Here is a 24,820-nt window from a genome sequence, read left to right on the forward strand (position 1 = left end):
CCTTCTGAGTGGGGAGTGGGGTTCTGTGGTGTGGCGTCCCTCTGCTACTTGTTCAAAGCATTCTCCAGATCTTGTAACGGCATATACCTAACATGCACATTTATTCATAATCATAGAGACATAAATAAAAAACATACCTGGATACTATTTTAAAAGGATGAGTATGAATATGCCACAGGAAACCCACTATTCTCTATATGTACCAAAAGTAACGACAAGAAACAGTGAGATGAGAGTAAAGAATAATATGGACCTTGACTTCTCTGGGTCACACTGGACCCGTGTGTCACGTGCTTGGCAGCCTGCTCCTCTGCCACTCTTGGGCCAGGCTGTGCTTCTTCTGGGCACAGACCTTACCTGCCAGTATGGTCCTGACACCTCCTGATCTTCCTCAGATGAGCAGATTCACTGGGGTGCTGGAGCCAAGAGAGCCATGTAATTTGCAGGCCTGTCAGGTGGACCCTTGGCCTGCCTCACTGCACTGCTAACAGGAATTGGATGGAGTTTTATCTATCCAATACCACTCTAACTGGCTACTGTAAATAACTAATCCCTTATCCATGGGGTGGACCATGGGGTCCACCTCTGTGGATTCAGCCAGTCCTGGATCAAAAATATTCAGGAAAAACCTGTACTGACCACATACAGACTTCCTTGTCGTTATTCACAAATGCTATTCACATAGCATTTATGTGCTATTAGGTGTTGTAAGTAACCTAGAGATGATTTGAACCATGCAGGATGATGTGCATGGAACCAAGCATCTGCAGATCTTGGTAACTGAGGTGGGCCCTGCAACCAGTTGCCCCAGGTATCTATGGATTCCATGTCAGAAACGACTCATCAGTGAATTTGCAAGGTCACCTTATGTATGGGCTACAATAGTCTGTACTGTTCTGTCACTAAAACATGTTTTACTGTATTGACCAACACTGAATATTTTATTATTTTGGTTTACACATTCAAAGTTCTCAACTACAACAGCAATCTATTGCACAAAATAAAGTGATTATTAAGATTATCAGAGGCGGTAAGGTACGTGTTGATGGAAAATATCTAACTTAAAAGTGTTCCAGTTTCCCAGCTTCTTGGTTTGACACTATCTGATTTTTAGATGACAACATTCCTCATTTATTTAAAGTTTAAGGAATCTGACTTTTTTTTTTTTTTTTAAATAAAGGCTAAAGCTAGATAGGTTGGTTTGAAGCTTTTACAATGTAGTTACGTTTCCTCTGTAATTGCCAAGAGTTGTCACTGGAGAAGAAATGGCACTGACTCATATAGTTTATCCAAAATCAAGGTAATTTTTTTCCCCTCTCAGAATTATATAACTTTTCAACATTCAAGAATTTTCTTTTGGTAGTAGGAGCGGCAGAGTGGACATGCATGGAAAGGGGAACTGTCCCCCAGGGAGAACTCCTCCAAAGCCAACAGGCAGGTATGGTGGAACAGGTGCGCGCAAGACAGGAGGACCGTTGCTCGGGGATGCCGGCTGCTGTCCACCCCCACGGGTGCTTTGGCATCAAGGGAGAGCGGGGTCAGGCAGATGGAGCACTCGCAGACCTCCCGGCGAGCAGCCTGCAACACAGGTGGACAGGGTTGTCCTGGGAGATTAGTCCCACATGCTAGACACTCAGATTTGGAGACTGAGGGTGAATCTTCTAAATGAACAAATTCACTCTGTTAAGTAACAGATTATAGGCACCCGCATGTGCACACACACTGGTGAAATGGGAGAGATAGTAAGCCACTTGCAATGAGCAGTTTTAAACCAAAATAACTTTTTAAAATGCTGAGCATTAATAATATAACAACATATGGTTCCTTCTAATTAAACAAAAATAGAGATTTTCACAATATGTGGTTCTCTGTGACCACAGCATCCTCGTAAGTTTATGATGTGTTTATGTTGTTTCCCTCCATGGCCTTGAGTCATCAGAGGCCTTTTCTCCTCTGTCCCTGGGCTCCCGTGGGTGCAGGAGTCACAGGAAACCTTCAGGAAGGAGTGCTCATTGTTCACAAAGCACATCAGCTAGCCAGAATTCAAACCATCGCACCATGAAGGGGCTGGGCAGTCACTGCCTGGCTTCTGAAGGCCTGCAGCTCTGCACAGGTGCAGGTGCAGCCAGGGCGGACCTCCCGGGCTCCTGAGCCCTCCTCCAGAGACCCGTGGAGCTCCTCCCACCCTCTCATGCACCCAGTGCCTGCCGTCCAAAGCCCACCTGCACTTGGATTTTCTCCCAGTCCTCTTCTGTGAGCGCTTGGCCACATTTTTCATCCAGCTGCTGAAGAATGCTTCGGTTTACAGCCAAGCAGTGATCGACTTCTGAGAAGAGCTCTTCTATGTTGGTGTCGTATGAACACAGCATACGGCGGCTGATCTCTACGAACTGAGGACGGGAGGGGCTGTGCTTAGATGCTGAGCATATGCTTTCTTGGGTCCTGACTACCTATTTACCAACTTGCCTTAAGTCTGTGTCTGAACAATGCTTTTTAGGGCAGTAACTATAAATCCTGACAACTTTTCTGGACAGCTGAGCTAAAAGTGTTCAGGAAACACTACTCAAAGACAGTGCCTTGGCATGCTGATGGACTGAAGGATAGAGCATGCGTCCCGACTGAGGATCAGCAGGCACAGGAGGAACCCACTTCTGCCCCTCCCCTGCAGCCAGGGTGAGTGCCCCGCCGGGAGGCAGAAGCCTTGCCAGGTTTTCCTGTCTACGGCCCTGTCACTGTCCCACTGCTTTCCGTTCTTCATCAACCCAGCAAAACCCTGAGCGTAGCCGTTTGTTCAGGTCTTCACTTCCTTATGAAGGCTCCCATGTCACATGAGACTTCATAAGTGGTATGTGTCTGTCTTGTTGATACGTCTTATTCTAACTTACCAGCCCCTCCAGATGAAGAATTTAGGAGGGGAGAGGGAAAGATCTATTTTCTTCCCCTTCAATTTATTTGGTTGTATGCTCTGGCAAGGAATGCATGTGAAATTAAAAGCAGGAGAGAGGAATTAGGATTTTACAAAATTGATCACATTGTCATTCTGCTCTGGCACCATTTATTCTAATCTTTAAGGACCGTCATTACATAAGCCATAATTCCTGCAGTGGTAGAGCTCTCTCCAGCCATCTTCCCACTGTACTTGCAGACTATGAATTCAGTGTGATCATAAAAAAACAGAATCCAAGAGAAAAATGGTAGCCTTCTTTTGACTTCATTCTGCATTTATCATAGCTCTGAAGTCACCTGAAAGTTCTCATTGCCTGAGGACCTTAAAAAGTCTCTTAAGGAGATGTAATCAATTTACATAACACTCTTTAGGACTTGACTTTGTTTTCACTGCTAGCACAGGTCCAGAGGCAGCAATTTTATCTCAAACTCACAAGAAACTTGCTCTGAAAGTACTGTCCTTAAATACATTCTGGAGTGTTCCTCCAAGCCCACTTCTTGGATAGAGTAATACACTTTGATATAAAAAGATCTAGAAAGGCAGAGCAGTCTTAGGACAGAATGACTCAAATGGAAGACAGCGGGTGGTTGGGGCAGGGCAAGCTATCACCTCGCGGTGATAAACGGGAGTCGTGAGGATGACGCAAAACGAGTAAAACTCTGCTCCAGTGCAGGTTCATATGAGCCGAGTTCAGGATCATGCAGAAGTCACACAGATTCATGGACCAGGCAGACACAGCAGTTGCAAATCCACAGCAAGGCATGGCTGGGTGCTCTCCTCTGGAAATGTCCCTGCGTGGCTCTCCCTGATCTCTCAGTTACAAAGGTTTGACCCTTGTGTACATACATGCCCTTCTCTCAGGATGCCATCCGGGCTCTGAGGATACAGGCTGATGCTGTTAGTATCGTGCTTACAGAGCTGTACAGGTTTTAAGTGGCTTGCCCTAGCACATCTCCCATAAACCCCTTTTCCAGGAACACACATCAGAAGAAATGCCTGGGCAGATTAGTGATTCTGTGATTACAGAGGCTCTGAGTCCAAATGCCAGTCCTCAGAGGGGCTGGGGAGGGTGAGTAGTTTCCTGGCCTTCAGTTAAGATTCTCAGAGTAGGGGGAAAAGCATTGGGGGTGAGGAAATCCTGAGAAGAGACTGCAGAGTCCCAGGCGGGGATGGGCAGTGAGTGGCGTGTGTTCAGGGCTTGGGGGGGAATGGACTGAATTTGATTTTATTTTCTCTCATCATCTCAAAGCGGTACATAATGCACTTGTTTAAAAACCCTTTTGGCATGATAAAAGCAATGGTAAAATTATTTTGAGGTGCCCTAGACTCCTATCCAACAGGAGTGTAGCCCGGCCACACACACAATCTAGTAATCCCCTTAAAAAAGCTAAAGGATGAAATCAATTTTAACTTTTGTTCCATCAGCACATCCAAAACAGATGTTGATATTTGCCAGCTGAATGTGCTACAGGTGGGCACCCTGCATGCCTGTCACCCACCTCTTGATGGGACTGCCTCAAGACCCAGGAGTGGTCCGTGGCCGCTTATAGCAGGCCCCTGATGTCACAGGGAGTGTAGTTTCCAGGCTGGGTTGCTAAAGAGGGGCCCTCGAGGCCTCTAGGGGGTGTGGCTGTGAGGACTGTCGGGCTTCCTGTCCCACTCTCCCTTCCACAGTACAGAGCCGTCTGGCATCTCGCCGCACTGGGCGTGGGGGATGTTCCTTCGGATGGAAATGGCCAGACACACAGGTCTCTGTGGATGCAGGGAGCGGGCCCAGAGGGCCCCGGACTGGCTGCTGGCAGAGCACCTGCCTCACTGTGGGTGAGACCTGGGCCTAGCTGCGCGCTCTGTTCTGTCTGCACGCTTCCTAACAGGTCCCTGGCAGACTGTAAACTCTGTCCTTCCTGTCCTCTTTTCTCCTTGTCCTGCCATTGGTTGGTCTCTGCTCTTCAATTAAAATTTTCTGTACCCATTTTTTCTCTATCACCTTGAAGATTAAGTCTGACTCTTTTCTTTTAGCTGTCACCCTAGAATTGCATACTTAAATTATTAGAGTATATCAGAATCTATGTTCTCTGAAACAGTTCAGGATCTCAGGGCACTTGAACTTGATTCCCTCTCCCAACTTATTTCTCTCCTTTAATTTGTGGGCACCATTGTTAGTATCTGGCAGTCGACAACCATAAGAGCTCCCTGTTTTCCACCCCAGGCCTCAGCCTCTCATCCAGGCCGGTCTCTAGGGAGTGTATCCTTCAGTACTTTCTTTAAGGAAGGCATTTGGAGGGAAGCCACTGTCTGTGTGAAATTGCATTCCTTTTGCCTCTGATCTTGCACGTGGTTCTCATTTGGTACATACATACACAATTCTGTGCTCACTATTTCGTCTTTTCCAAGATATGGAATAGGCTGTGCTTAGTCCTCCTGGCTTCTGCGGCTCCTCTTCCCTGACTGCTTCCAGGATCACGTGGCTGTGAGCTGCAGCCCTCGCCAGGCAGGTCTTTTCTTAATCATGGTGGGGTTCTTGGGCCGCTCACTGTTGTGGTTTCTCTCTGCAGCTCTCTGTCCCCATTTCCCTTCTCAGCGTGGTGGCTGGCCAGGCCAACACATCCTCTCAGCACGTGATTTCCTTGCGGCCACTTCCCTGGAAACGATGGCCCAGGAGGAACAGGAGAGCCAGCACAGAGTGACCTTTCCTTGCAGGCCTCACTCAGCAGTGACCGAGGGTGAGTGTGTCAGGAAATGAGGCTAAAACGGAGTCAGTTTTGCTTAGCATTTCAGCTGCTCTGGTAAGAATGAGATGCACAGGTATTACAAGGTAGAAAATTCAGATTTTGTAATTTTGGCAATTCCACATTTGAATTATGCTCATGTTTGTACTTGAACTGGCATTGTGCAGTTTAAAGATAACTGGTAAAATCATGCTAAGTTAAAACTTTTCCTTAGAACATTAAATATTAAGCAAATGAAAAAGAGCACCACAATGTAAGAGGCACGGGGAGAAGGAAAGTTTTAAGTCTCTGCATGCTCTGTGACTGCTGTCTGCGTTTCACTCTCAGGGTGCTGGGTGGTGGCTTTTCTTCCAGACCCCACCTAGGCACCAGCCCCGCTGCTTGCTCTCCTGGCTCTGTCCCTCTCCCTCTGCACACAGACCTGCCAGGCCCTCCCTTGCAGGGCTGCCGCTCAGCATCGGGGAGATGGTGCTGGGGGTGCAGAGGCTCTGCTTCTTGTACACCTGGTCCTTTCTCTCAGGGACCAGGGTCCTCAGCTGGCTTCTAAGACAAGCCATCTGTCTGCTCTCCACCGCTGGTCTCCTGACTGAACCCATCACCTTCTCTGTTCTTCCCCTGCCATTGCTCTGAGCCTCCCATGGTGTGGAATCCTCTTCCCCCTTCCAGGGTGGGCCATCTACTGCCAATGGACAGTCATTTTCAGTCCCCTGGGAATACACACAGCGAGCCCCAGGCAGCCCCAACCCAGCCCCTCGGCCTGCGCCCCCTTCCCCATCTTTTTGTGGAGTACCAAACAGGTTGCTTGGCCCAGGTCCCAGTTGTTAACCTGTGGACCATTTTTCCTCAGATCCCACGTCCGATGGATGAGAAATCCTGTTAGTCTGCCCCTGAACACTTCCCAAAAGTGGGTGCTGCCTAGGTGGCTCCCCCAGCAACCGTGGGGCCACATCACAGTTGTCAGCAGGGTGGTCCTCACTGATCAGCTTCCAAGCTCACCCGGGAAGCACTGGCCCTCCTGCTCTGGTCCTGGGAGGCGGCCCTCTCCTGGACATCCTTCTGGGAGCGGGAGTGGGTCCCTGCGTGTTCCGTCTCACTCCTCTTACTTGAAACTCCACTCTCTGCCTTACTCTTGACTTCTGGTCTGCCTGTCCTCGGGCATTCACTGTCTCCTGCCATCTCCAGTGTTCCCAACACCTTCTCGCCTCGGTGAGGCGGGCACCCCGGCAGCAGAGCACAGCTCTCGCTGAGCAGGCTGAATGTGCGACTGCGGCTGTACCAAGCAGCCAGTCCTGGCTAGCTCCTCACTGAGAGAGCAGTTTTGCCAAGTGCAAAACTCCAAGGGTCAGCTCGGGAGGGCAGTTTGGATGGACTTTTCATGGTCACGGTTACATTTACATTCCAGTGCCATTTAGCCTCCCTCCCAGAATAACTACTTTCACACTTAACAACATATACCTCCTTCCTCATATCGAGAGCATTTTTACATGAGAAAAGACTTCCCTCTACACGTGGCAGTGGTCGAAAGCTATTCTTTTATCCAGTCACAGGCACTGTATGATGAAGGGCCTCGGAGGCGCTGGTTTTCAGAATAGCTGGGCTGCGCCAGCCCAGGGGCCTGCGGCCACACACTCGCTGCTCCAGTGGAGAAGGCCCCAGGAGGCAGGAGAGCTGCTGCTGGACAGGGGGCTTGCATTCTGAGGGCCTGGGGAAGGGAAGCAGGACAGTGCCAGCAGTGGCCCCGGCCCAGCGGTACCAGCGTTGCCAGTGTTGCCCTGGCCATCAGCACTCCAGGCTGCCATCACCTCCCTGTGCGTGTGATGCTCCACTCAGCTCCTTGACCGAGCTCTTGGATGCTCGTCCAGCCGCAGGCCATGCACGTGAACGCTGTGGGAGTCCTACGCAGGCACCCTGTGCTCCGGCCGGAAGTGCGTTTGCTCTTCTAGCACTCAGTACACTTCTGGCCCCTTCACCTGCTGGCTGGTGTTCTCTTATCTTCTCAAACTCACGCTTCAGATTCAGGGTAGCCCCTGGGTCCCCATGGGAGGCCCTTAGCATTCAGTAAAATGTCTGACTTTACATTTGCAATGGATTAAAAATGGGGACAAATATATGCCCCCTAAGGATATATCTGAAGGAGTACAAGAGAATTCCTTCTTGCAGGAGGAGAAAGGAGAGTGATGCTGGTCTTGGATGGTCTGTGTCCAAATTTTGGTTTTAAATTTAGCTTATTAACAGAAACACTGATGCTTTAGTATGCATTTGTGACGTATTCCTGAAAGTGGCCTGATACATTGTTCTTGTGGTCCCAAGTATCTGAGAGCTAGCAGGGGTGATGTTTTGGGGCCTGGGGTGCAGCTCAGTGGCAGGTGTGCTTATCAGCATGCGCAAGGCTCTGGGTTTCAAAAAAGTACCTTTAAACATCAATGTATATTGATCGACCACTATTATAGTCACTTCCAAGCAAGATGTCAAATGCTTATGTGTTCATGGCTCTTTATTTCCTTACTTTTCATGTGGTGAGATGACCTTAGTAATCGAAAGGGAAAGAACTGTCCAAGTGGGGCGGGACCAACAACTGAGTTTTAAACTAATGGTTAACATTATGAAGTCCACACAGATAAGATACACAAAATGTTCAATTTTAAAAATAATATGTTTTTCTTTTTAAGTCTCCTATTTCAGACACTTGATAAATTAACTAACCAAGAGTTGGGGGCCATTGATATGTAAAGCAATTACTGGTCATTTACAAATAACATACTAGCTAAACATTAAAAAAAAATTAGTAACAGAAGTATCCAGGTGAACTCTGTCTGCCCAGGAGGCTGTCTTGAGTGATCCATCTTGATGTCAGCAAATTGCTTACTAATGTGTTGACTTATGACCACCCTCAAAAGCAAAACGAAAAGCCTGGAATTTACAGCATATCAGTGAATCAGGTGATAAGCTTTTACTGGTTTAATATCCTTCCAGTCTTGCTGGTTGGAGCCACTTCAGGTTAGCAACAGAATGTTTGCCATCTCTATGTGATAAAGGAAGTCAAAGGACTGAACAAACTTCAAGACCATTATGCTGTTTGGTGAGATGGAAATGAAAAGGCCAGAGGAGTCCCAGGCTGGAGGGAGTGGGAGCCTGTGGCCCCGAGGTCCAGTGCAGCACCTGACGGATCGCTGACCTCGCTTCTAAACAATGGTCCAGGCTGAAGCTGGGGCCGAGATAACACGATGCATTCGAGAAGTTTTTAACTGCGGCAATAAAAGACCATGCCTCAATTACATGACATATGCTAGCAGAATTTCCAGATAAGGATCAGAGGCATTCAAGGACCAGCCACTGAGCTCTGGGCAACCCTGGGCCTTCTGTACACACTGCTGGAGGGACTTAGCATAACAGCTCCAGTGGCCTTTCCAGCCTTCTTTGATCTGAGTTCCCAAGATTTGCCTAAGTGTGCCAGGACTAGCATGTCGCCCCAGGCAGCTCCAGCACCCTCTCTGACAAAGGCCTCTCTGAGTCTTGGTTCTCTGATGCTCACTCGAGGGTACAAAATTCAGCACAGACTTGGTCGTATTTGCACCTGTGTTGTAAAGCCACATCACTTTGCTGTGGCTCAGTTTTATTAGGAATGTGCCAATGGTACTTCAAGCATATTTATGGGAAGAGAAAGTGTTTATATTCTTACTTGTAGAAAGATGAACCCTACATTTTATTCATTAACACAAAAGACATATGAAAACCACAGAAGAGATCATTAACTCTCCGGGGAACAGAGTAAAAATGCAAGACTACACATCTTTTACAAGTAAAGTAAATTAATCATAAAACTAGAATGGCCTGTGCTAATCTAGAATGTTAACAATATACCCCTCCTAGCATATGAAACAAGTACACTTACTCTTGCTAATGTTGCATTAATAAAACCATCAAATGGAGTATGATCCTCTTTCCTATTTACTGGACTTCTTTTTCCCTTAGCATGATCTATCTTTGATACAAACCAGTGGTTCCTAAGTATGGCAAAGAAATGTCAACTCACATGCAGTTAAGAAAGGTTCAAGTCAACGGCTTGAAGTTTTGGTGAAGCCAGGTGGGTGTTGTGTGCCGGGCAGGGCCTTACCACCTGCCTGGTGTTAAAGAGTCTGACTTTACTAGATGACCCAGAGAGTATATGGTGTTTCCTTTTTATACAACTCCTGTTTGGTAAGATTTAAAGTTGGTAATGACTTTGTTGAAGCCCAAGATTTCTGTCACTGTTCTACAGACTTCAACGTCTGAAAGCCACTGAGATGCAGACATGACAAGAGCTGTTCTGGGAAAGGAGGCTCAGCTGCCATTTGATTTTACTGACAGTAAAATCTGTAACTTTATCTATCTGTAACTTTCAAATGTGCCACATGATTTCTTCTCCTAGTAATTTGCAATTTCATTTTTTTTAAACTGAAAATAAACAAATTTGCCTCAATTTAACTTTCACCAGTGGTGAGAATGGAGACTAGCTTAGAAATGTGGCTGGTGGTTTCTCCTGCCACTCAGACTCAGAACTATTGTCACTGCACCTGTGACTGAGAACTGAACAGGACGTTTTAGAAACGTCCTGTTTCTAAAATGCGAACACCCGACCTTCAGCAGCTCTCCGATCTGCAGTTCCACACACTGAGGCTGTGGGAGGGCAGGGCGAGGAACTGGAAGACAGGTGGGCCTCCCGCCCTCAGTGGCTCCGGTTGAGAGCCTGTCTTCTGCCCAGAGCAGCCTTGAGGGAGCACTGTCTGTGTTGGCTTTGAAATCCATTGACTCTTAGTGGGTGCCATCTCTAGGTCACCTACAGACAGCGACCCTGACTCGTCTAAAGCTGGACTTCGTATTTTCACACACATTTTTGGTTCTGAAAAGAACTTTCAGAAATAAAAAGTCAGAATGATTAATATAAGAACCCAAGACTAGAAATGATGTTTCCAATCTGAATACCTTGATCTGTGACTTGTAGATCTTAAAGCCTTGCTTTATTTTTAACCTCATATTAAGCAAGGTATTTTTTTTATAGGTCTTTAAAGGAGAATAAGTTTTAAAGGAAGCAAAGTTTCAGGCCAAACTCTTTTCACTGAAACACGTTTGTTTCTTGATGAAAATAAGAAAATCCTGTCTCTATCATTACGAAAGACATGTCTAACTGTTCCCTAAGGTGGTGTACCCTGGGCCAGCTGTACTCTGGCGCTTGCTGGGTGACGAGAGCCAACTCCAGCAGCACGGGGTCTGGGCAGGCTGCGTCTGGAGCATTTGTTATAGGGCTGCTTGTAAGTTCCTGACAACTGTGAAATACTTATTCGACTGCATGCCTGCAATTTTCAAACACGTAAGTCCCAGGTATTCAACGAATTCAACAGAATCAATAACATTTCAAGTTACCATAAGTGGCAATTTGTTGCTCAATATAAGTTTTGATGGGTTTCCAAATCTGGGATGATGGGACAAAATGAGTTCATAAAAGCACAAGAAAACAGTTGCAATCCCTCAACATTGATATACAAAGAAATATTCTACTTTCACTAAAATCACTTTATTATTTGCTAAAAATAAAGACGAGCATTTTGCCTTGTCAATGATCAGTTGCAGGCCATTTCTTGGTACCAGCCTTCTGGAAGCAGGGGCACCGCCACACAGGGCCCTGAACACCTCCTCTGTTGCGAGGACGCTGGCTGGTGACACCCCTGCCTAACAGAGGCAGCACCCAGGAGGCGGGCTTTGGCTCCAGACTTCGCATGTGTCCATTTAGAGGTCTCTAAGTGCTGACCCACGCGGGTGCCCTCCCGGGAGGTGGCGGGGTGAGGCTGCATCTCCCCCCTTACGTGACTACGGTTCTCCAGCTCCCAATGTCTTTCTCTGCGCTCTGAGTATCCCAGGACGCCTGTATGCTGGTACATGTGACTTTGTGCTGCTTATTAATTTTCTGTTACTCCCTAAGAATCTTAGTTGCCAAATATACATATGTATATGTATATTTAGATATCTAGCAAGGCTCATTAATCTTCCTTCTAAAAAATGTTTAGCTCTTTGTACTTGACTAGGTAAACTTTAGAATTAACCTATAGAATTCCAAGTGCATGGTCAAGGCTACTCTTTGGGGAGTTAGAAAGGACACTGAATTTATATTATCTGGAGAAAATGGACATTTTATTTACATCCACCATTTTATGCAGGTCTTTTATGTCATCAGAAAAACATTTTCTTAGAGCGGGGCACTTCCTCATTCAGTTTGTTCTTGGGTGTCAACTAAGAGGAAAGGGATCATTTCTCATTGTGTTTTATTTCTGGTCATTGCTGTTTTATGAGAAATGATTATTGTATATTTATCTTGAATCTGAACTTCTTTTAGTAGTTCAAATTTCTGATAATTTTTCAAGGGCTTTTGTACCTTCCATGACACGCAACATTACAGATGCAATGTGTGTTAACACGTGAACACAGGCCGGCACAAGCACATGTGCACTGCCTCATGTTTCCTGTGTTCCCCTTCAGCAAATCGTCTCCTCATTTTAGAATGATTATTGGACACCCTCCTTTTCTGTATGTCTGCATTCTGCTTCGTGAAACAGGTTTGTAGTATTTTTGGACTCTGATGACATATTTGTCTTAAAGTATTCCCTCAAACACCAGCTATTGGTTGTACCCTCCAGTTTTGCTTTTTCCTGACAACTATTTATAAAGTTTCTATTTCCTATATCTAAGAAAAAATTCAGTGTTGTTTTCCAGATTTCTGAGGATTGTATTTGACACTACTAATTTTCCTCTAAGAATAGTCTAGCTATTCACCAACAATACTGGTGTTCTTGTCATGAACATCAGAATAGGAGATACTTTAGAGTCTAAATTTCCAAACACATTTTAAACATTCATTTATTCTATTTTGATTTTCATGTGATTCCATTTTTGTCATGGGCTTGATTTGTGATAAGCTTGCCTTCACATAGAGCATTTTTGTTTCATTTTGTTTTAAAAGTGTCTCTTACAATTCATGCAATCCAAGAGTTTGTTATTAAATAGGGAAATCTGTCTCAGTCATATTTGTTATCACTATGTTTTAATCCTGTTATCTTACCTTTTCTATTATCTTCTTGTTGCCTTTTTCCCTTTTTTTCCAGAATGATTTTTTAACATATTAAAACAATCTTTAATATAGAAAGACACAAAGCTGAAAAAGCAGAGAATACAAATTTTCCCTACAGCTGATCTTTGTTGAAGGAAATAAAATTCAAATCATGCATACGTTAGAAAGTCCACACACAAAGGCTGAACAAAAGTGATTCTCTTCCTGCCCTCGTCTTCCCATTTTTCTTTACAGAAAACTACTTTAAGACTGTTATTTATTTTGTCCCAAAGATTCCTCAGATTCACTTGTTTCTCATATATGTTTTAAAAATATCCTATCAAACATTTTCTACTTTGCTTTTCCACTTATCTGTCTTGGAAATCTTTCTTTATCTGCACATCTACCTTGGGCTCTGCTCCTGCTGTGCAGTGGTCACCCAAGCGTTCCTTAGTGGCGGGTTCTCTGGTAGTTCATGCTTTTCCTCCTTAGGAAGATGGCTGTGAAGGCCTATGTTGGCAGACGCTGGGAGCTCCACATGAGCTGCGCTTCTACAGAAGGGCTCTAGGGGTGTCAAGCAGATGCCTGCGTCTCAGTTCCACTAACAGCTCATCAGAAAGTCTGTTGCCCGCTTTGCTTCTGCACTGGAGAATCATCACGGCGCTTTCTAATTCTTACAGTCTTGGGTGAAATGGGTTCTTCGTTCTTGTTTTAACTAGAGGAAGGCTGGACCTCCTTCGATATTGGTTGTCATGTGTTTGCATTCCTTCTTCTGTTTGTCGTAGCATATGAAGGAAATGTGCCTAATATGTTGCAAATAAATTTCCCTTTTTTTAAAAAAATTATTCTCTCCCTATATAGAAGTTTTTGCACTTTTATGTAGTTATCAATCAGTTCCTTTATGGCTTGTGTATATGTGTGTGTTTTAAAAACACAGTCAAAAAATCCTTTCTATCTCAGATCATAAATTTATTTTGTAGTGCTTTCCTCCATTCATATTGTTTCCATTTTTTGTTTTGGTACCAGGGAGGCTTAACCACTAAGCCACATCCCCAGCCCTTTTTATTTTGAGACAGGGTCTTGCTAAGTTGCTGAAGCTGGCCTCACACTTGCGATCCTCCTACCTCAGCCTCCTGAGCTGCTGAGTCCATTTTTCTGTTTAACTATTTGTTCTAAAAAACTTTCCTTCTTCAGCCATTTTGTTCTAACTCTGGCTTCCTAGGGGTTGTCTGTTGCCCACCTATGCTGGGAAGGGTAATTTATTGTTCTAATTCCACAGATTCAGATGTTAATCTTTCTTGGAAACACCCTCATGGACACACCCAGAGATAATGTGTAACCAGATAATCTGAGCAGCCCTTAGCCCAGGCAAGTCAACACCTGGGTAACAGGACATTCAATAAGGTAGTTCAATAATGTCCTAGATTCTATGAACAGGCTGAACTTTAAAACTGTAGATTGTTTCCTCGTGTTCCTATAGCTCAGAGAAGGAGTTCTACCAAGTCTTAAAGGTAGGAAGAATCTCCCTGCGAGTCCTGTGGTGGGTGTCTGAGGAGCTGGGTGACCATGTGGACTTCAGAGCCATGAGTGTGCCCACAGGCAGCTGGAGCAGTGGCCACTTCTCCATGCACTCAGCCCTCACCTGTTAAGGTGAGGTGGGGGCCAGTGAGCAGGAAGGAGGTGCGAGGAACTGCAGAGAGGTTAGAAAGCCAGCACTGCGGGCTGGCCACCCTCGGATTCCAGAATTGTTCAAGAGTCCAAAGCACACACTCCCAGAACACCTGTGTGTGTCACAAGCTCTGAGCAGGACCTCAGGGAGCTCCAAATTCATATAGCCCTATCCTGGCCTCCCTCCGCCTGACAAGGAGCAAGGCCCCTGCAGAAGCTAAGCAAGCTACGGTTGTAGAGCGTGCACTGCTTCCTGCCTGAGGACACTGTTCAGCCCCGGGTGACTCCCAGCACTTAACGTAATGGTCAGCACGTGGTGCAGGAGCCCGGCCATCTCCTGTGCAGGGTGCGTGTGCCCTGCTGTGGAGGGCGCATTCCTGCTGAGTTGAGTGCCCTCCAGGGGCTGTCATGCCCTTGCTCTGGAGCACTCCAGAATGTTTCCTAACTTCCCTTCCCTACCCACCCTGCACCTGTGCGCACACACAACAGAAGCTGTGCTTATCGGTTTCTTGTTAGTTATTAAAATTTTATAGGATCCTCTTCAGAAGCCCCCAAATAGCCATCATGTCTGTGACACGGCAGCTCGTGTGACCTGCACCTGTTCTCTTCCTGTCTCTTGGACGGTCCTGTCCCTGCAATCTGTGTCCTGCGGAGGCCTGAGCTGCAGGAGGGCCTGGAGTGGCACGGGAAGCCAGCACCTTCCACCAGTGGCAGGTGCGGTGGAGCCACAGCGAGGACGCGCCCTAAGACATGGATGGGTGCTTGGGAAAGGTGCCCCTGTGGGGGGCCATGCAGGGGCGTGGGAGGGTGGCTAGGAACGTGGGCTGGCACAGAGCTCCCAATGAGGTCCTCACAGTTGTGCAGCGAAGCTGTGGCTGGATTCACAGCATGGACGGAGGGGCACAGGGGACCTGGGGGCTCCCAGGTGAGGCCCTGTCTTGGAGGGTGGGGAGGCCAGAGGCGAGGCCAGCGCCCCACCGCTCACCTGCTAGCTGGATTCCTTTTCCTTATCTTTCTTAGAGAAACTCAAACTTCGTTTACTTAGCTGGGAGGATTTATTTGCAGGGGCTGAAAGCCCTAAGGAATGACTACTGCATTAATTCTTGGCATGTAAAGAAACAGCCAGTGTTCTCTCACTGAAAAGCATTTTGAGACTCAGAGCAGACCATCCAGGGGGCCTCAGACACCACTGTGCTCCCATATTCTGGGTTCTGAAGATAACCCTGATCAGCATCTGGGTCTCACATTTTATAGAGGAAAAAAAAAAAAAGATGAGTGAAGCTACATGTCATGAAATCACAGATGATCAATAGGGTATCCAAGACCACTGATCCAAGTCGCATGGCTCTTAGTAGGTAGACAAAGCAGCGTCTACATGTTCCAAAGTCTTTGTGATGTGTGCACACGAAAAAATATGTATTTAAGGTAAAGTGGCTATCGGACCTGAAAGTGAAGTGTTATGATGCGCCCTCTGACACATGAGCCAACAGTCATTACAGACAAACATTGCTAAGAGCTGCTGGGCAGGGTGGCGTGTGCCTGGATGCCAGCTACAGGGGAGGCCGCAGCAGGAGTCTCGCCAGTTCCTGGCAACAGTGAGATCCATCGCAAACAAATGAACAAAAACCAAATGCTAAGAGAAGCCCCAAAGCGAGGCTGACTGCTGGACCGTTGCTATAAGAAGGCATGAGATGGTTGCTTTAAGAAGAATGAAAAGCACCACAGAGGACAGCCGTCCCCTGCCGGGAGCACACTCTGCACGCACTTCTCCACGTGCAGCGTGGATCTCCCGCGGAAGGCCGCAGCCTGGACCACACAGGCCCCAGGGCCTGTTCCCATCAGCAAGCTGCAGGTGTGCTGGCACCGGGACCAGGGCAGAGACCTGGAGAGAAGGTTGGCATGCTGCTCTCTTCTCAGCAGAAGAGGAGAAGCAGAGGCCACACGTGTTCTTTTTGCCCAGTTACTTATAGGGACTTCTAGCCAATTTCTGTAAATGGGGATGTTTGAGAAAGAATCGGCAGTGTGGGAAAGCTTCGTGCCACCGACAGCACACAGGAAGGGGAGGCTCTGTCACCAGAAGGTGGCCCCTTCCCCAAATACCCCTGGCTCCCAGTTCAGTGTGAGGCTTCAGTCTTCCTTACTCCCCTCAGCAGGGGCCTCCCACCTGCCACAGCCTGGGACCCAGGCCATGCGGGCACAGCACAGCCACATCGCAGTAAGCCAACAGGATTTACTGTTGCCCTCGCTTATAACTTCACTGCTTGAAACAAATACTTAAGTGACCAGGAAAGGTACTAGACACAGATCATCCTGGGTTCAAGTCAAACTTAGTTCAGGGCTTTCAGGACGTCTATGGTTCTGCCATGACTGGAAGAGGCCCTTCACCCACACACGCAAAAGGGTCCCTGAGGTGGCACTTGAGGGTGCAAGGGCACCATGCTTTCCTCCAAGGACACACCGAGTCAGATGAGACCTGGGAGCAGGCTGTGAGGAGCACTGTGCTCATGCCCCAGACCGCGGGGGCCACAGGGGATGGGTCTGCTCCGGACAGGAAGCAGTGCTCTCCACCTCTCGTTACTCCAAGCGGAGTGCGAACGAGCTCAGCGAGCCCCACGAAATGTGGAACTGACGCTGTGGCAGTCAGTCTCATCTTAGCCAGTGGAAGCTATGTGTCAGGAAGCCACAGTCCCAAGGCAGTTCACGTGAAGACCGGCCTGAACATCACACTCTTCTCTGCAGTGTGACGGTCCCAGTGCTGCTATGAGCTAGGCCTCTGTGAATGCTGTCTAGTTCTTAGACCAACACTGCAAGGAGAAACCACTTCCTGCCACACACGAGGACATGGCCTGCAGTGGCTGTGACCTGCCTGTACCCACCAGGCTGAAGAAGGCAGGACTGGGGCTGACCCTGGGTCTCAGGGGCACCGTCCACTCTGCCACACCTTACAAATTATTGAAAGTTGTTAAATAAGCCCCCAGCAGTGTTGAGGTAAAAAGTGGCTCAGAGCTGGTGTGTCACTGTAGTCCTCTTCTGCAATCTGGGGGTCCCCCGGCCCCTGGAACTCTCAGCAGGGCCACCCAGCTCTGGCCTCTGCTTTACTCACAGTTACGAGGATGTGAAAACTCAGGCTGGTTTCCAACTTGTAAACAAAAGGTGCTGGCACTCTAACCTGCTACCGTTTGATAAATCGAGGTTGGACAGCCACTGAGGAGAGTGGAATTTACAAGAGTCCTAAAGATGTCCTGCCCCTGTTGGCCCTATGGACCAGGCGCGATCGCACGCACAGAGACATCTGAGAACTGGTGACCCATGCCTACCTTTTCTTCGAAGAACCTCCTCCTTAACCTGGGCTCTGTGGGGGGCACTGCTCTCCTCAGGTTTCTGAACCACTTTCTGACAACGTACCCTCTCCAACAGGCTTGGATCCTACAACATACAGATTTGCAAGCTGTTACCCTGCAGTGACGTTAACAAATATTTCAGGGCTTCTGTTAGTACTGTGCCGGGGAAGGCCCTGGGGAGACCATGGTGGCTGTGACCAGGGGGAGGTGACGCCCCTGTCTTTTACACTTAGCACGGCTGGGGCCCCAGACACCCGCCTCTCCTGCCAGGGTGCTCCCACTGCAGAGCGCTCACCTGGTAGCACACTTGGCTTTGAACAGACGAGCCCCGTCATGTATCACTCGGGTTTGATACTGGTTCTTTCTACAGAGAGGACATGTTTTTTTATTCGTGAACCTTTCAAAAGCCTGAAGGCATGCCTGAAAAAAATTTCATTTAAAATTTTATAAGTAATTACTTAGAAACAACATTTTTACTTCTAATATAATTACAGTGTTCTTTTCTCTCATAATTATGAGACTTAGTCCAATTTAGACTATGAAGTGAAGGAGTTTCATCAGATGTTAACACCTTCTTCATGAAACCTGTTCCAAAAATGATTTTTTGCAAGAATATACATGCAGAGACATCAAAAAACTTCTGAAAACCCACGGGGGTCAGGCCAGCCGTTGTGTACAAGACAGCATGAAGACCATGGCAGGAATGAAGCTGTCACTCACCCTGATGCATTACTGCAACAATCTGTCACACAAACACTGGGTTCTTTTGTCACATAAAATCCATGATTTTTAAAACAGGATGAACTGCACTGTAGCCTACAGTCATGCTTCTGGCTACCAAAGGAGATTATGAATACAACAGGGCTCTCTGGGGAAACTGAACTGAGTAAGTCGCTGAGCAGGCGCTACAGCGGGCGGGCCACTCACCCTGTGGAACACGTGGGAGCAGGAGAGCAGCACCTGTGGCGGAGACAAGGAAGGGTCAGCACAGCCTGGTCTCAGAGGAGCGACGGGCGCGGCAGCCGCCTGCACTGCACAGCGATGCTGAGGCTTCCATCCCAGGACCACGGGAAGACAGCCACCTGCACCCGAGGCAGCACACAGCTCCCGCAGGCCATGGGCTGCTGAGCGCGACTCAGACAGCGCAGCCATGGTGGCACAGGCGCACTTACAGGCAGACGCAGGCGGGACGGGCGGATGTCCATGGGGTGAGGGAGCAGAGGAGGGCCAAGCAATATCTGTTGTTGTTTTTTTTTTTTAAATTTTGATGTACTTTTTTAATTTTAATTTTTTTATTGTAAACAAATGGGATGCATGCTGTTTCTGTTTGTACATGGAGTAACAGCATACCATTTGCATAATCATACATTTACACAGGGTAATGGTGTTTAATTCATTCTCTTATTTTTTCCTTCCCCCCACCCCCCTACCCCTCTTTTCCCTCTATACAGTCCCTCCTTCCTCCATTCTTGCCTCCCTCCCACCCCCCATTATGTGTCATCATCTGCTTATCAGTGAGATCATTCACCTTTTGGATTTTTGAGATTGGCTTATCTCACTTAACATGATATTCTCCAATTTCATCCATTTGCCTGCAAATGCCATAATTTTATTATTCTTTATAGCTGAGTAATATTCCATTGTATATATATACCACAGTTTCTTTATCCATTCATCAATTGAAGGACATCTAGGTTGGTTCCACAATCTGGCTATTGTGAATTGAGCAGCTATGAACAATGATGTGGCTGTATCTCTGTAGTATGCTGATTTTAAGTCCTTTGGGTATAGGCCAAGGAGTGGGATAGCTGGGTCAAATGGTGGTTCCATTCCAAGTTTTCTAAGGAATCTCCACACTGCTTTCCAGAGTGGCTGCACTAATTTACAGCCCCACCAGCAATGTATGAGTGTACCTTTTTCCCTGCATCCTCTCCAACACTTACTGTTGCTTGTATTTTCTTGATAATCGCCATTCTAATTGGGGTGAGATGGAATCTTAGTGTAGTTTTGATTTGCATTTCTCTTATTACTAAAGATGGTGAACATTTTTTCATATGTTTGTTGATTCAAGCAATATCTTTTTATGGCTTTGTTCAACTGAACTACACTCCTGATTTCTTTTAATCATAGATTTATTGAAATATAATTCTGAAAGACTATCTAAGCAAGGAATCATGGAGATAAAGGAATCACTTTTTCTTTTTTAAAAGCAGGGAATAGATGCTTATGAGAGAATTTTACCTTTCTGTGACCCACATTCCCCATATTCTGGGACAAAAGATAGGAGCTGAGCTCCAAAAAAGAAAAGCAAAAGAGCCCTGCAGGCATGCTGAGCTCAGGTCCCTCCAGAACCTGCCTCAACCTGGGCACAAGGTCCCCAGGCTCTGGGAGGGCCGAGTCTCAGGCCAGGCCTGAGTGGGACGGCTCTGTGTCCAGAGCCCCGTCCTACCTGCCCTCGCTCACGCCATACTTCTTAAATGGGAACAAAGGAAGAAACACGGGAATAAATAGAATTCACAAAGTCCTAAAACCTTTCCTTGATGTTTACTGTCAATAATAAGTCTAAATTGGATAAACATCTGTTTAAAATAATCTGTAGACTCAATTTTCCATTCTTGGTAGAAAAATCAAGATATCAACAGATGATTGATTGACACTGAAAAACACTCTACTTCTATATACCTAAATATACTTCTAAATACAAATGTCCACAAATATTCTTTATGGGCACACATTTGCTGATATAAAAAATAACTGATAGCCATTATACTAGAGTGCCCTAGAAGTCAGGACTGGATTCTAGTTGGACTTGACCATGTTTCCCAGGTGCCCCGTGGAACACCTGGATTATTTTCTCATCTGTTAAGTGGGCACAGGCCTACCTCACAGCTATGAGATTGACGGAAGCCCCTCTGAAATCATGAAATGTTGGGGAAAAGCTATTGTTTTTAACTGAGGAAAACACTGATATGGAAATAATAACTAGCTACACAAAATAGCAAGAATAATAGAATTTAGTGAGAAACATAAAAGGCAGAATGGAAGAAATATTGGGCAGGATGCACCCTGACACCCTTTAAGATATTTAACTGAGTTTTCAATCTTCTTATGAGCAATCAGGCTAAATGTTCATAGGATAATTAAGAAGGGTTGCTGAAGCCAGGAAGATTCCCTGTGGGTTTATTACTCTCTTGCCACACTAAATTACAAATCATCCTACCTGGCGGTCTGTTGTTCTAAAATCTTGCCTAAAATGCTCAACTTACATGTATGAGATTAGGTCCTGATAGAGAACTGGAATATAATAAGCATGTTTCAAATAACCTGCAAATTCAAATTAGTAAAGAACAAAAGTCTAATGATTGTGAATTTACTTGTTGATAATTAATCTTTTTTAAACAAATTAAGCCTAGAGTCTATATGCCAGGGCAGTCGGGAAAGCAGGGCATTCCTCAGGCTGGGATCCACGCCCAGCCATGACCAGAGCTGCTGGGCTCGGAGGCCTGTCCTGGGGGAAGGTGATGCTGCCCGCAGCAGACAGTCCTGCGTAGGGCAGCAGTCAGTGCCACGGACACACTGAGAACATGAGTCTGACCCCCAGAGGTGACAGGTCAGCAGGCGACATGTCATTTAGAAACCCAGGGCAATGTCACGGTTCACGCTACTACAGGTCTGAGTCAAGATTAAAAGGAACTACTTTTCTTAAGGATTTGCCCACAAATTCTCTGAAGACAAACAACAGGTTTTTTTCCCCTCCTCTTCTGTGACTCAGTTCACAAAGTAACTTCAAACTCCCTTTATGCTTGTCCCCCTGCCCTGGGACTCATGCACTTCCCTGCACCCCCACCCACGGCCTCAGCTCGCACAATGGACGAGCCCTGTTGTGTGCCCTCTTGTCCTGGAGACTTGCTGTCATTCAGTAAATCAACAAAGTGCTTACTGAGGGAACTGCTCTTCTCACACACACCTTTGACTAGCTACACAGGAAACAGATCTGCGCGTCAGAGGAGTGTGGAACTGGAAAGAGCAGGCCAGGCCTGGCCTGGCATCGCAGGCTCACCCAGCTCAGCTCTGTGGCAACGCAGCCCTCCGCCCAACCCACTCCTCGTCTGGCTACACACCTGGGGGTGAAGCTCGAATTCCTCTCTGCAGATGGGGCATGGCTGCATGGAGTCCCCGTGCAGAGTGGACCTCTGTTTCACACTCTCCCATTCGTCTGAGGACAGTGGCAACGGGGGAGGCGCAATGAGGCCCAGCTTCTGTGCTGCAGGGGAGACAGCGAAAAATGTGGGTGATGCACGAGAGGTGTACTCACCCCTAAGTGTAATGAGATCATCTGCAAAGATTCAAGTAATGCTTTCACAGCTCAGACTTCACTGAACAGCATGTAACACTGTTTTCCTATAGAGGCACAGAACTTAGTGGTTAAAAATTCCTTGGATTTTCTTTTTTGATTATTTTATTGGTGTATTGTACTTATTCCTAATGGTGGGATTCATTGTCACGTGTTCCTACATGCACACAATGTAATAACATAATTTGGCTAACGTCAGTCCCCACTATTTCATCTTTCTCTCCCTCCTCCCTGCCCTGGTCCCTTTCCTCTACTCTACCCATCTTCCTCCAGTTTTCATGAGCCCCCACCCCACCTTTCTTTCCCTTTCTCCTATCTTCCTCATGAGAGGAAACAAATGCTCCTTGACCTTCCGAGTTTGGCTTCTTTTGCTTAACATACTCGTCTCTAGTTCCATCCATTTTCCTGCAAATGACATAATTTCATTCTTCCTTACGGCAGAATAAAACTCCATTGTGTTCATCTGCCACATTTCCTTCACCCATTCATCTGTTTCTGGAAACCCTGGCTGTTTCCTAGTTTGGCTATTGTGAATTGTACTGCTCAGAACATGGATGTGCATATACCACTGTAGTACCTTACATTTTCAGTAATCATTTATGTTTTATTTACAAAGAATCCCCCATATCTTTAGTGTTCACAATAATTCTCCAAGGCAAGCAGGACATTTAATTTTATAGGAGAGAAACTGAAGAATACTAATTTTTCAAGATTCTCCTCCTTGTTTCCTGCCTGATTTAACCTCGGCCAGCAACACCTCCTTCCTCCACTTTGTCTTGCCTTGGCCACCAGCGACCTTTACGAAGTGCGCAGCGGTCGAGCGCCTGTCCCGACTCATCCCCGCCACGTGAACTCACTGTGAGCCACTCCTCGCCCAGCACTGCCTGTGCGCCTGCACGCGTCTGTCCACCAGGCATGGGCACAGGTGCCCGTGGGAAAACTGTGGAAGAGTAGCCGCACACCTGGGCAACTCCACCCCCTGCTCCAGGTCACGATGTGTGACAAGTGAGCTCCAAAGCATCGACCCACAAGGGGATCTGCAGAGACAGAGCGAATGTGACGCCCGCCCGCGAGCAAGAGGCCGCGAGGGAGGACCCCTCCAGTGCAGCAGAGAGCGCTTGACCGGAAACCTCACAGTAGGAACGCGCCATCCAGTGAAGGCTGGAGGCCACGGGTAAGGCAACCTCACAGAGAGGAAGGTCAGAGGCACAGCAGAAGACAGGCGGGTGAAGGGACCAGTCCAGGTATTCTGACACCCAAAACACGTTCCAGGAAGAAAGCAGCCAAAACGGAGCGCACAGGTTCTACGAGAAAGAACCCAAAATGGAGACTCGCAGAGTGAGTGGACAGGGAAGGACCTGAATGGACCCCCAGCTGCAGCTGGACTAGAGCTTCTTCCTGTCTTGCTTACAGAACCAGTTATGCTGGGGTGGACCAGGATCACCAGGGGAGGCCCGTGGCCACCTGAGCTTGCCACAGCAAGCTGGTCATCCTGTGCCCACCTGTAGACCGAAGCTCAGCAGCCCACTCCAGCCAAGTGTCCCTGGCCTTTCCAGCCTGCCACCTGCCAGCTAGGACCCGGCCCTGAAACAACCTCTATGTCCATGTGAGGTCACTGCCAGCACCCCAAGACAGCAGAGCAGGGAAAAGGCTGTCCTGGCAAACATGACCACACACATTCTCAAGACTCGCTCCTCTCAGTTGTGCTATACCTGCAGCTACACACATGCGATTTGACTGCTGCTCCCGAACCCACCACAAAAAGGGACAAGAGAGGCTCAAGCCAGACTTTGCAAGTGAGCCATCCAGAGCTTTCAAGGAACATATCCTTATTTTATGTTATTTTAGAGTACTGAAAAAGAGGAAAAGCTGCCCAGCTTATTTATGAAGCTAATGTGACCTCCACTATCTCATGAGACAAGGGCAGTGCGTGGACATGTGTGGTCCAGTGTGTGGACGTCCTGAACAAGCATTAGGCGCAGAACCCATCACAGACTGAAAGCACCACCATCAGGCACCACTCGACTTTCACATGGTTTGCAAGGAGATTCAACATGCATCTACCGGTGTGATTCACAGGAGGAAACTTGAGCAAGATCATCTCAACAGTTTCAAGAAAAAAGCATTTAATAAAGGGCATCTATTTATGACTTTAAAAAACTCTAGAAACTTGTTTAGAGGGAGATTCTATATTTAAAGGCTAACCGGAAAAACAAAACAGAATAAACATCATATAAATGGAGAAGTTATAAGTGTTAGACACAAGAACAAGAAAGAAATGCCAAGAATTACTACTTATATTTAACACAGTTCAGAAGATCCTGGCCAGAGCAAAAGAGGTGAAGGGAAAAAAAGAGGGGCAGAAAAATGGAGGGGAAGAGACAGTACTTGTCCCTAAAGACCAATGCTTGCTCAGCAAACCCCAGGGTCAGGGTCAAAATGACATGACATGAGAGTCACCATATTTGTGGAACTCTGCAAACGGGTTACCTCCCCCACTCCTCAAATCAACACGTTAAAATCTCCAGCAGGACTGAATAAGACAATTTAGGGGGAAACTATGAAAAGGGTCTTTTCTCACCAGCTAATAACACGTGTTGCAAAAGTATATTAATTAAAACAGAAAGATAGTGACGTAGAAACAAAATCCACAAGACTTCGCAAATCCTTGTTCCAACCATTTCCAGTGAACAGGATGCGCTA

The 24,820-nt window shown here is 47.0% G+C and overlaps 1 protein-coding gene across 4 annotated transcripts in view; it reads right to left on the reverse strand.

Moving 5' to 3' along the window:
- Positions 1–1,279: 1,279 nt before the first annotated feature.
- The window catches only part of RNF32 (ring finger protein 32), a 28,828-nt gene continuing 5,287 nt past the window's right edge, over positions 1,280–24,820 (reverse strand). Inside the window, exons 3-8 of one of the 4 annotated variants that reach the window (XM_079150058.1) lie at positions 21,885–22,027; positions 18,691–18,723; positions 18,059–18,183; positions 17,740–17,848; positions 2,223–2,390; positions 1,280–1,578 (exon numbers count right to left, since the gene is read on the reverse strand). In XM_079150058.1, coding sequence (XP_079006184.1) covers positions 1,336–1,578; positions 2,223–2,390; positions 17,740–17,848; positions 18,059–18,183; positions 18,691–18,723; positions 21,885–22,027 — 821 coding nt within the window. In that variant the 3' untranslated portion in view covers positions 1,280–1,335. Of the gene's footprint in view, positions 1,605–2,222; positions 2,391–5,323; positions 6,356–17,739; positions 17,849–18,058; positions 18,184–18,690; positions 18,724–21,884; positions 22,028–24,820 lie in introns of those variants that run through there. The other 3 variants (XM_079150059.1, XM_079150060.1, XM_079150061.1) reach the window with 3 other exon arrangements.

This window comes from Sciurus vulgaris (assembly GCF_902686455.1).
Source record: "Sciurus vulgaris genome assembly, chromosome: 8".
In the NCBI taxonomy this organism is placed as follows: domain Eukaryota; kingdom Metazoa; phylum Chordata; class Mammalia; order Rodentia; family Sciuridae; genus Sciurus; species Sciurus vulgaris.